The 12,056-nt window shown below is 41.5% G+C and overlaps 1 protein-coding gene across 1 annotated transcript in view; it reads right to left on the reverse strand.

The window, feature by feature from the left end:
* The window catches only part of CILP (cartilage intermediate layer protein), a 29,156-nt gene extending 17,100 nt beyond the window's left edge, over window positions 1-12,056 (reverse strand). The window contains exon 1 of the mRNA XM_063314376.1: window positions 11,966-12,056. Coding sequence (XP_063170446.1) covers window positions 11,966-12,056 — 91 coding nt within the window. The remainder of the gene's footprint in view (window positions 1-11,965) is intronic.

A 12,056-nucleotide genomic window follows, 5' to 3' on the forward strand; every position in this document is an offset into this window, starting at 1 on the left:
TACGTCTCCTACAAAAGTATGAATTGGATTTAGTAGGAAGAAAGCTGTATTGTGTACGGGGGGGGGGCGGAATCAGGACTCTGGAAGCACCTTTTCCAACTTAAAATGTTTATTCAAAGGCAAAAACTTCTTCTTGAGTCAACCCTACCATCTCTCCTCCCAGTCCAAGATTTCCTAATTCTTTCGACTAAGGAGACATAAGTTGTATTCAGACAACTTAACCAAATCAGTGAAATCTTTAGGCACTACATTCACCCAAGATATTAAACTTGGTTAGTTTTCCTCTTGGGTTGTCTTTATATTGTAAAAATTAGAAGATGGAAAAATAAGTTCCCAGATGGTCTAGATTTAAGAATACATTAAAGAACTGAGCTAGTTGTATATTAGTACTACATTAATACTTTAATGATTTTTTCTTTTCCTTCCTTTCCTTCTTTTTTAGGTTTTAGTTCATTTTAATTACCAGTATGTATGATTTTTATTGTATTATCTACTGCTTATTTTTTATTTTTGTTTGTTCATCTCACCACAATCTATAATAAAATATATAGAAACATCTTGTCTTGTCTTTTGGTGACTTAGTATATTGTGTGAACTCAGCATTTCTGGTTCATTCATGGTTCTTTGCATTGTGCAAATCCAGAAAATAGATTAAGTGTATTGCATGAAAAGTGTGATATTCTTTATGCTCCCAACTGTGGGGAATCAGTTCAACAACCACACAGGAATGTGGGTTTAAAGGTCAGTCTGAAAAAACATAGGTAGGATTCACACATAACACTAGAGAGGCTCAACAGGGTTGGGTTGAACATGTTGTAGGAAACCCATCATTCTCTTGGCATGTTTGTGCTCCAGTTTGAATGAAATGGATTTCTTTCCCCTCTAAACATGGTTCTGCAACACAAGACAAGGTGTGTAGCAACCCCACCATTTTGAACTTGAGAACGGTCAGCCATGCTCACCAGAAATGCACACAGTTGCAAGAAGAAGGAAGGAAGGAAGAAGCTGTCGCTGTTGTTCAGTCATCCTTTGGCTCCAGAACGGGATTCTCAGACACTAATTTCCAAGCAGTACAAATGCATTTGGATCATCCCACACTCTGGTTTTAGAGTCTCCTTGGGCTTCCAAATGGAAGAAGAACCTGGGAAGAAGAAAACAAGAAACATTTACATCAATATGGACCTGATCTAGAAAGACACTGTTCCCACCTTATTTTAACTACCGTCTTGGCAGTAGGCAAATTGAACAGTGGTATCATGACCAGGGAATCTGCTCCTTGGGTATCTCAGTTGGAGATGGTACCACCTCTAAAGTTAGGGAGTTAGTCGTCCAGCCCTGTTATAACTTACAGGAACAAGGGGAAATGTTTTCCCCAAACTCCTGGCATTAACTGCATAAGTATGACAACAGAGAAGCTTGCAGCAGACGCATTGTCGTTGGTAGCTCTCTCTGTCTACCTGCTTCAGCTCCAGTCCTTAATCTCTTCTGCAGATGGTCCCTTCTGCAATCTTATAGGAGGTCCCTCTGGAGAAGGATGAAATGCCTCCAGAACCAGGACGATTCAAGAATGTTGAACAAACTGGACTGTTTCATAGCTATCCTGTTAAGATGGGACTTGCTTTGAGGCTTATGCTAAGAAAAATACAGCCTTCCCCCCCATAACCAATATTATTCACAATCAGATAGGAAACTAGCCAAAAATTGGCATTATAATAAAAATGTCCAAGGTCCCAACTCTGTTCTCACTTCAGTTCTCAAGATACAGATGCATCTCCGCATACCGTATGATTGATAAACACAAACTTCCATTTAATTTTGAAATAAATGTCTAGTCCTCATTTGGTCTTTTTAATAATTAGTCACTGAGTAAAGAACTGTTACTAAGCTTTATAAAAGAAGGACATATGAAGCTGGAAGAGCTACAATGGCATCTCACAAGCACTGGCATTGTTGGATTTCACACAGCATTGTCTGCATGGTTTTAAGCCTCACATCATAGCCATGAATACTAGAAAGTTTTTATTTTACAAAAAGGATGGCATAATTCCTAGGATGCTATCTTCTATCCCCAGTGTCAGATTGGAAAAGATGATACGTAAAAAGTGGGTTTGAAGAACAGGGTTCACTTAGTTATTGAATTAACTTGGGGGGATTTGCACTTAATCATAAACTAACCAAACAGCCATATTCTTATGCTGTGTTAAAACTACCAGACCCCCAAAACTTAAAATGTACAATATCATTGCTTTCTCTGACCTGAGTAGGCATGTTGTGTGAATCAACCCATGAACTGGAATAAAACCAAGACTTGTTCAGAGCTAGATAATTTTTGAAGGAGACTTTTGAGGCTGTTATTTTAAAATCTTACAGGTAAATTTAAGGAAGATTGAAGGGGCACAAAAGTACTTGGAAATAAATAAATATATGGGCAAAATGTAACTTGCCAAGGTGAGGACGTTTAAACACACACTCACACACACACTGTCTACAGTTTGATCGTGCTGGGGGGAAAAAACAGGTCAGCAACATGATGCAAAGAAGAGAATATGTTTGTAAATTTTCCATACGATTATACATTGCCATACTATGGGTCAAAAGTCTGGACTGGAATATGTCTAGAACTAGAGAATCGCGCCAAGGAGAAACAGCTGGACTTCAAAGTACTGAATTAAACATATTGTCGAATTTTTCTTCAGTGTGCCGTTTGCTTTCCTTTGACCAATCTTTATATTGGTTTTTGCACCCCGACAGCATATCCCTACTCAGAAATAAGAATCAGGGACTTCAGGGGCATTTATTCCTAGGTGTGTCTTTACAGAACGGCAGACCAGATTTAACAATTTTTTTATTTAGCATGTGTACCATGAAAAATATGCGGTAAGCCAAACTTAGTGGGAAGAACAGAACTAAAGCTGCCTTCACTACATGAACAAGTTAGAAACAATTGTTCTATCCTGGTTAGCAACCCCATAACTTTCCCCATTCATCATATTGCAAAAATTTCATGAGTATGAAACCTATTGACCTCCTGCCTTGAGATGCCTTCAGCTGCTTCCCATTTAAAATAATTCTGCAATCCTAACACACTGGTCAGGCTGATAGAGCACCATGCAAAGTGCCATATTTTGTTCTACGTTGCATGTCAAAATACGTATGCAGAGCCCAAAACATCTTCCTTAAATAAATGCTGGGTTAACAATACTGTTATACTACGTCTTCGTTTGCAAAATAAAAATAATGTTATACTATACCATTATCTAAACCAAGTAATACTGGAAATCATATTACTCGTGGTTGTGAGTTGTGGTGCCGATGTTGTTCCATTCAGTCAAAATCTAGGAAATTTTACAGTTCCAAGGGAAAGAAAGTGTTTGAGCTTACCCAGCTTTTTCTGTCTTTTCTGAAGTCCTGCCCAAGGCATCCGTTTTCAGCATTTTCTAACGGCCGGGGGTCCCTTATATAGCTCTGTGTGGAGTTCAGGGGGTGGCACAGAGCCACACAGATGGAAAACCTGCTCTGACAGCGAGGAAACGAGAGCCTTTATAAATGCCTGTAATGGAGAGAATGTGGAGTCAGGCTTTTTTGCACAGTCCAGACAACTGTGTCCGTTGGCTCTCAGGCTGATCCCCAAGTTGGAAAGATTCTAAAATCGTCATCTGATGTCCAAGTTCTGGGGGGGGGGGGGGAATCCTCCATGTTCAGGGGACCACTTGGAAGTTTTCCAAAGCTGGGGGCAGCATCAGGGTGGGGCTGCGGCTGCATTAATGACCCCAGGCCCACAGTTTCAATCGTTCTGCTGTTCACACCTTGTCACGAGCAGGAGGTCAGTGCTCTCAGTCTGCAAGCAAGTCCATCAACAGAACAACTTTCTTTTAGGGCTCTTAAAAGGTGAGGGCTGGGGATCTCAGAATGGAAGAAACAGAGGATCTAGAGCAGCGTTTCCCAACCTTGGCAACTTGAAGATGTGTGGAATTCAACTCCCAGAATTCCCCAGCCAGTTTTGCTGGTTGGGGAATTCTGGGAGTTGAAATCCACACATCTTAAAGTTGTCAAAGTTGAGAAACGCTGATTTAGAGGCTGGTAGGAACCCATGAGGGCATCCAACCAGCCACCTGGACCTGCTCAGTGCAGGAATCTGGATTAAAGCATCCCCTGTGTGTGTGTGTGTGAGAGAGAGAGAGAGAGAGAGAGAGAGAGGGAGAGAGAGGGAGATGGTCTGACACCAATGAAGGTCTACCAGATGCCTTTCCAGCCTTTTTTGACCACATCCAGGGAACAGGAGTCCAGTACTTCTCTGGGCCATTGGTTTCATTGTCAGATTGCCCTTCCGCTCAGGAATTTTTTTCTAACATTCAATCAGAATCTCCTTCCTGAAACTTAAATCACCTTATTCCATGCTCTGCCCTCTGGGACAACAGAGAACAGGCTTTGCCTTCTCCTGTGCAGCATCCAGGGGCTTTCTGGTGGGAGGGGGCTCAAAAAAGTCAAGATGGCACTGCAAGATGATTCGTGTGAAGAAAGGGCGAGGCCTTGGTGGTGCCATTGCAACCTCCATCTTGACTTTTTTGATCCCCCCGAGGGCCCCCATGTTGGCACGATTTGCATAATGTGCTTAACCAGATTATATGCATTTGCATAACCTGCTAAACTTAGTTAACTTCATATAAGTTAACTTTTGAGGGGGTGGGATGCTTAGCCTGTTTTGTGATGCTGGGTCATTGGGTTAGTTTATAATTTGAAATATTGTACAAAACCAAAAATGGGTTAATTCGGCAACCAGTTTATGTATGTTGGGCAAGCACAGCCCTTGAGTTTTTGGGACTTTAAAAATCAAATCATCGAACAAAGCTGTTTGTGCTTTCAAAGGCCCAGCTCTTTCCCAGTTGGCTCACATGGCACCTAAACACTAGGCTGAGGTCCAAAAATTCATGTCCATCATCTGCTGCTGATGTTTCTTCTCTGTTGCCCCTTAGGGAAGGCCTAGAAAAGCCTTCAGGGCAGAAGATAATGGTCCCCAACCCTAGGACCAGCAACAAAATTCCTGGAGGTGTTGCTCATTAGCACTCCCAAATTGTAAAATTAAATGAATGCCATGTTTAAAGAAATGGCTAGTCTTACTGGAGAATGCCACCTTTGGTGAGAGATTGGTGATTTCAGGGGCACTTCATGGATTTCTGCACTGTAAGGTTTCAAGCTGAAATTGACAAACCTTCCTGGGTTTCAGGTGCAGCTTGGACAAAGGCACAAGGCGGTGGCAGGCCTGAAAAACAGGGCTACCCCCACATGTGTTTCTCAACCATGGTGGCTTTAAGATGTGTGGACTTCAACTCCCAGAATTCCCCAGCCAGCATAGCACATCTTAAGCTATCAGGGTTGAGAAACACTGCCCCACACAAATAGAAAATCCATCTGCAACCTTTCATAGCAGTGGGTGCAGCCTTATTGGTTCTTTTTATAGCAGAAATCCATCTTTATGATTTGCAGTAGATATTCCTCTATTGTAAACTCTTTTCAATTCCTGGTAGTTAATTAGTTGGGTGCCGCTGAGTTCCCTGCAGGGCAAACACTTGCCATCTCAACCTGGCTTTAGAAATAACTTGCCACTCTATTAAGCAGAGGTGTCCACAGAGGGTGGTCTAAAAAGTCAAGATGGCTACAATGAAGCAACTGAAGCTCCACTTGTTTTTTATGCACATCACAAATGCAACACACATAAAAAATCCAGGCAGAGTCTCAATCATAGCACTGCAGCTGCCATCTTGACTTTTTTGACCACACCCTGAAGACACCCCTACAACCAAGGGCTTTCCATTAATCTGCCTGATCCCATCTATCCACCCTCATCCATTACCTTCTCCATTTATTTTCTTCAACCTTGCTAAACCAAATTGTTTTCCCTAGTCCATCATAGTATGGGGGATGACCTTGACAGAAATATGCAAGGACCTTTTTCTCTAGACAAAAGGGGCTGAAACATTCTTTAAGTCCTGGGAAGGAAGATAACATTTGGAAGTGGCTCAGGCAGAGGCCTCCCTGATTCACAGAAGTATAAGAGGAGGAGGAGGTCCAGCACAATTAGACTTGCAAGATTCTGTTATTAAAGCCAGTCTTGGTAAAAGTAAAAGTAGTTTTAGCCTTCTGATGGAAGTTGATTTCCAGCTTTGATCTACCCGGTGGGGCTGACAATCATCCATTCACACAACATGCCTAAGTATGTGAGTTCTTGCTTGCTTCTCAGCCTTTATTTGGATTAGGTTCTTCTGGCAGTCTATGGTATTCTTAAGAACATCTCCAGATTTATATTTTGAAGGACTCTTCCCTTCTTTCACTCTTTCTCAGTGTCCAGATTTCCCAGCTGTAAAAACCATTGCTTTAACTTTTCCAGTCTTTGCTTCCATTGAAATGTCCTTCCTGATCTTGTCTAAAGTTATCATTGCCTTCCTCCGTAGGATTAAGACCTCACTTTATGAAAACAAGAGCAGCCAGTAGTCCCTCTTGGTAGTGTTTCAGCATGAGTTGGAGAAAGGAATACAATTTGGGAAGCATATCAAATTCAGAGCTACTCCTGCTTTTAAGCTTTCCAACTCTGCAACAAGGTGAGCCAAGACAAAGGGAAAATTGTTTGCAAAGTTGACACAGATATATAATAGCTAGCCTCTGATTGCATATATTTGCACAGTAGAAGAACAAAAACAGATGAGATCATTGGATTTTACTGAAATAACAAAAAGAAACGTGTTGGCTTCTTTCGCATTAAAAAAGTTATCCCATGGCCAGAAAGGCAGGCTGGCTGCTGTACAGGAAACAAATGTGTCTTAAGCAACTTCCTTACATTTTAATTTCTCCAAGCAGCACTAAAGGTGACTGTGAAATGTTCTGCTGAAGCTGTATTGCTCAGACATTTTCAAACACTGCCCACCTTCTGTACTGAGGTGTTTTTATTCCCTCTACATGCCTTGTAGAGAGAAAGTCTACGTGCATGATTTTGAGTAGGATATAGCCTGCGAGAAACTAATTACTAGGTACTTAAAGCAGAGAGACTGTGAGCTTCATGGCTGAGAACACACACACTCTGCTCACCCTTGGAATGGCCTAGACCAGTGTTTCTCAACCTTGGCAACTTTAAGATGTGTGGACTTCAACTCCCAGAATTCCCCAGCCAGCACTGGCTGGGGAATTCTGGGAATTGAAGTCCACACATCTTAAAGTTGCCAAGGTTGAGAAACACTGGTCTAGAAACAGAAGGAGAGAAAGTGGAGGTAGGAACCCCTTCATGCATGTGATATCATGATGCCAGTTGTTCTACAGTAGCCATATGGGAAACAGTGAATGGTCAGCTCTGGACAACTTGAGTGTGAGTACAGATGCAATTGTAGGAGAAATTTGGCTACTAGAAAGGTCGCATGGTTTGAATGATCCACTGCATCACAGTTGCTCCTGGTTACAATCTTTTTCTTTTACTCCAAATTTCTGTTTGCAAATGGACCCCAAACCTAACCATTTAGCATAAGATATAACCAGTCTATTAATGACCAGTATCCCCTTAAGGAAAGAAGGGTATTTTCTCTCTCCTGCCACCCCCCCCCCACTCCATCTCTTTCTTCCCTTGATGAGTTGTATTGGAATTATCAGGGATCAACTCAACATTGTCTCATAAGCATAAGGGGGTCGCTCTAGCAAATCACATCTTTATTGTGCTTGTGGGATGTCACATGGGTCACCTGATTTCCACTTCCTCCTTCTTCTTGGGCTTGGGGATTAACAGTCTTGATTACCCTTCTGGCAGACCTGCAAGCAGGAGGTGTTGCAGGAATGCAGCCCTCCCCCTACCATCTCGCTTGCACGCAGACTTTCTATTCCACATATAAAGTGTTTACAAAGAACCAGTGATGATTAAGTGCTCTCTACTATGAATCTACCTGTATCCAGATCTACTGAATAAAAGTAAGCTATCTCTATTGTTTTTCTTCATCTAACTACAGTGTGAAGACTGAATTTATTTCTGAACATAATTAAGCTTAATGTGCAAATTCCTTTTTTGGTTCATGCTTCTACTCTGCAAGATTGCTGTTTGCCGCTTGGAGTTCTTTTATTAACCTTTAAAAACTCCATCAAGTTGCTCATGTTCAAATCAGTTTCATAGCCCAAATCTTTCAGTAAGCTTGATCCTAATGCTTAGAGGAAGCTTCCCCAGCTTGATTTTTCCTGCTTAGACAAATAGCAGGAATCTTCTCCTAGCATCATCCCACCAATAAAATTGAAACTCTGAAATCTTTTCTGTATGTGAAAGGGGTCTTAGACCAAAAGACTTGTCATAAAAATGCCTATGGAAACAAATTGATTTTTGAGGGAAAGTAGCCCCAGAAAGAATGAATTGGAGTATGCACCATGTGTTTCATATAGATCTGTTTGTAGCTGTAATGGTTGCCTAGTCCAAATACTCAGACTCACAAGAGGTTGCTAAATGAAATCTGATTTATTAGGAAACTTATGACAAGTACAGAGAAAGCTGAGAATGACAGAAAGCGCGCCAAATACAAACTAAAAACCCTCGCTGCAAACGTAACCCTGCCTCCCTACCAGCCGAGCCACCCGTCCCAGGTGCTGGCAACCGTCATCCCTTCTAGCCTGGGAAAGCAACCTTGAACACATGAGATAACCCAAATACATTCCGAGCTCAGAGCCAAGAGATAAACATACTCCCAACAGGAACCGTCCTCCCTGCAAAGATGAAACACGCATCAAGCTAATGACATGCGAAACGTTACGATGTACCAAGCACATTGAAACGGTGAACATGACAGTAGCCTTCCCAATCTAGCTGTCTCCTAGATGGGTGGACTTCAACTCCCAGAATTCTTAGAAGTGGCCATGCTGGCTGTGGAATTCCCACATCAGGAGGGTATCCAGTTTGGGGAAGGGTGGCCGGCACCTTCCTTGGTTGATCATGTACAATATCGGTCTTCTCCTTATACATCCAGCTCCTTCTTCTTCTCAACAGAAGAATCCATTACTCAAAGTGCACAACCGGGCAAGCTTCTCCATGCTACTTTGGCATCTATAGGTCAGTCTCTGCTCCTCAGCCAAATTAGAAGGAACCACCCCAGCCAAGAGTGAGTCACTTCTTCCCCCTTTACATAAGAGAAAATTAGACTCATGCTGTCTGTGCAGACCCATGACCTGTGACCCCTGCATGCATGGAATCATCAGGTTTCTCTAATAATCTCTTTGCCCCCCTGTTTGAGCAACGTTGGTAGTCTGTGGTTCCCTCTTAAATAGAGCAAAGCAAATTTAACCTAATTTTGCTTAGGAAGAAATGTTCTTTTCTCAGGCCAAGTACTCATCTGGCACATTTCTGCTGTTGGGAATGGTTTACATTCAAGTTACAAAAGCATGAATGGAACCTACCTACCATTTCCTGCAGAAGGATCTCCAAAAGGAAATGGGAGCTGTTCTTTCTTCCTTCACATCATGCGGCAGTTAAGTAAGCTTCAGCGTAGCCTTCCAGAGCTAGAAGACCTCCAGAGGCATTGGACTATAACTCCCATTATCCTGTCAGCAGGAACCTCCAGTGTAGTTAGAGATTATGAGATCTGTAGTCCCATTTACTGTAGCTAGTGGATACTTGCTTGAGTATGGCTATTTTAGGCATTCCTTTCCTACAGTCTTGTGATGCCTTTCAGATGTTTGGACTAGAAATCCTAGTTTTATGCGTCTTGTGTTCCAAGATTTCTGGGACAAGAGGTTGCCCATGCCCTGATATCCAGAATGAATAGAAGGCAGAAATCCTGTTTCTCCAGATTCAACTTTTATAACAAGGGGAACACCAAGGAAAAGTTGGTATATTCATTCAATCATAATTATACACCCTAACGCCAACTGACCATGGTATGTGCTTAAGTTAACTCCTCATTTATATTCCAGACAGCAAAAGATTTCTACTGAGCCACACAACTGTGCAAAGCTCTAGTTCAGATGTGATGTTTTGTGATGTTTTATTGTTCTATGATAATCTCCTTGGTAATGGGTTTCTTGCAGCAATTTATTTTCTTCCTTTTGCTTGTAGTGCAAGTCAACGATGGTAATAAACACACATATATTGTATGTATCCCAATGAAGGGGAGGGAAGAGCCAGTCACAAAGTCTTCAGTTTCAGAATCAATTACCTAATATTTTCTGCAACAGGTTTACCAAGTCTGCAAATTACAAGCGGGATATTCCATTTTTTCCCACCAGGAAACCTCTCATTTGCAAGGCTCCCTTAATTCTCAATCTGGCCAGTAGATAAATCAATGAAGCTCTTGTTGATTAACTGGCAGGTACAACATTTTGTTGAAAGAGGCTGAAACAAAGGCCATATTTCCATATTGCACGGAGTCAGTTGTAGTTCTGGGGAGGTGTTCATCAACAGAAATGGAGGAACTAGTGTGTGTGTGTGTGTGTGTGTGTGTGTGTAAACTTCATTGATAATTTTTTTTTTTAATCATATGGCATAACGGTTCTGTGTTCATGCTGCTTTTTCTTGCTGGGAAATCCTTGTGAGGTCCAGCAGCCTCCTGCAATTGTGTGCCGAAGTTGCTTAAGGAAATGGAATATTCTCAAGAAAATCTGGAAGCCCATCTTCTGTTTAAGATTTGCTTGATCTATGTTTTGTTTTCCTTTGTAACGGAAGTGACAATTCTCCTGCCCCCAAAGTATGGTGTGTCCTTTTTCATTCATTCCTGCTATACTCAGCAACTCCAAGCTATTTTTCTCCCTGGTGCAAAAGTTCAGGAGAACCCCAGATGGGATCAAGTGGACAGTGAGGCCAGAAATGTCTGTGAATCCAAAAGCACTGATTTCCAAGTGAGAAGCCTCCAACAGCAGCTTTGCTAACATGAACTCTGGTCTGTTAGCAACTGCTTATTGTGGGTTTAGCACCTGCAGGCAATCCTGGATACAAGCTCTGGGTCAGCTGGGAGGTGGTGCAGTCTAGTAGTTGGGATGGTGGAGTTTGGCAAGAGAAATCACAGTCCATTTTTCTGCTCAGCTCTTGACATTTCACTAATTAACGTTAAAAATCAATGAAAGCAGTTCATTTAAAAATAAAATAAAATACAATTAAATCAAGATACCTTAATTCATGCCAGCTGCACACCTCCTACTGTTTCTATATGATTTAGATGAACAAAGCTGCACACTGTGACACAGCTTAAAACAAGCAAAGGGGAGCATATATTTTTTCTTCATCTGGACAGAACAGAGAGATTGTCCAAGTTTTTCAATTTCTTTCTGATGGACCAATAAATATAATTGATGGTGTAAAGGATAATGCAGTAAATATATATTTAAAAGGTGGGAAATAATAATAATAATAATAATAATAATAATAATAATAATAATAATAATAATAATATACCATCGGCACTGACAAAATCATCATCAGTCAAATTGCAAAAGGTAGCTTTTATTTGGAACAGCTCACATCCTGCAACGATACCTTTAATATTGTTAAACAACAACATCTGCCTATCCCAGGGCCTTGGGAAGGACTCAATAGGTGGACAAAAATGCCAAATCCAGCCTAAACATCTGGCTGACTGTGCAATCAATTACAATCACAGTCACAGTCATAATCATAATAATATCCTCAGCCTGAGAATAACGACAAGGCCAGAGCAGATGTTGAAAATTGTTCTGTAGGAAAATCTCTAAATGCTTTTAGAGCAGGATCTGGGGGCTGTTAAGGGTTTTAGAAACTGTGCAAAATTGGTTTTGAAATGGTACAAGACCTCATGCGAAAAGTCAAAACATCCATAAAAAATATGGTGATGATCTACAGTTTCTGCCCAAGTGTAATGAATTTCAGGCACCTTGAGTGCCACATTTCTGCCACGCTGCCACACTCTTTAGTTCAGCATGGAAAGTGGAAAGTCAGGAAAGACATTTAAGAAGGTGCTTTGGAGGCAGACTTCTGGATGATTACAGCATTGTATCCTTTTTGGCAAGGGTTCGAGCAAGCCATCTGGGCAGTTTGCAAAGAGACCGATGCTTTTCAGACACTCCGTCTTGCTCAT

Source organism: Candoia aspera, chromosome 13 (genome assembly GCF_035149785.1).
Source record: "Candoia aspera isolate rCanAsp1 chromosome 13, rCanAsp1.hap2, whole genome shotgun sequence".
NCBI classification, from domain to species: domain Eukaryota; kingdom Metazoa; phylum Chordata; class Lepidosauria; order Squamata; family Boidae; genus Candoia; species Candoia aspera.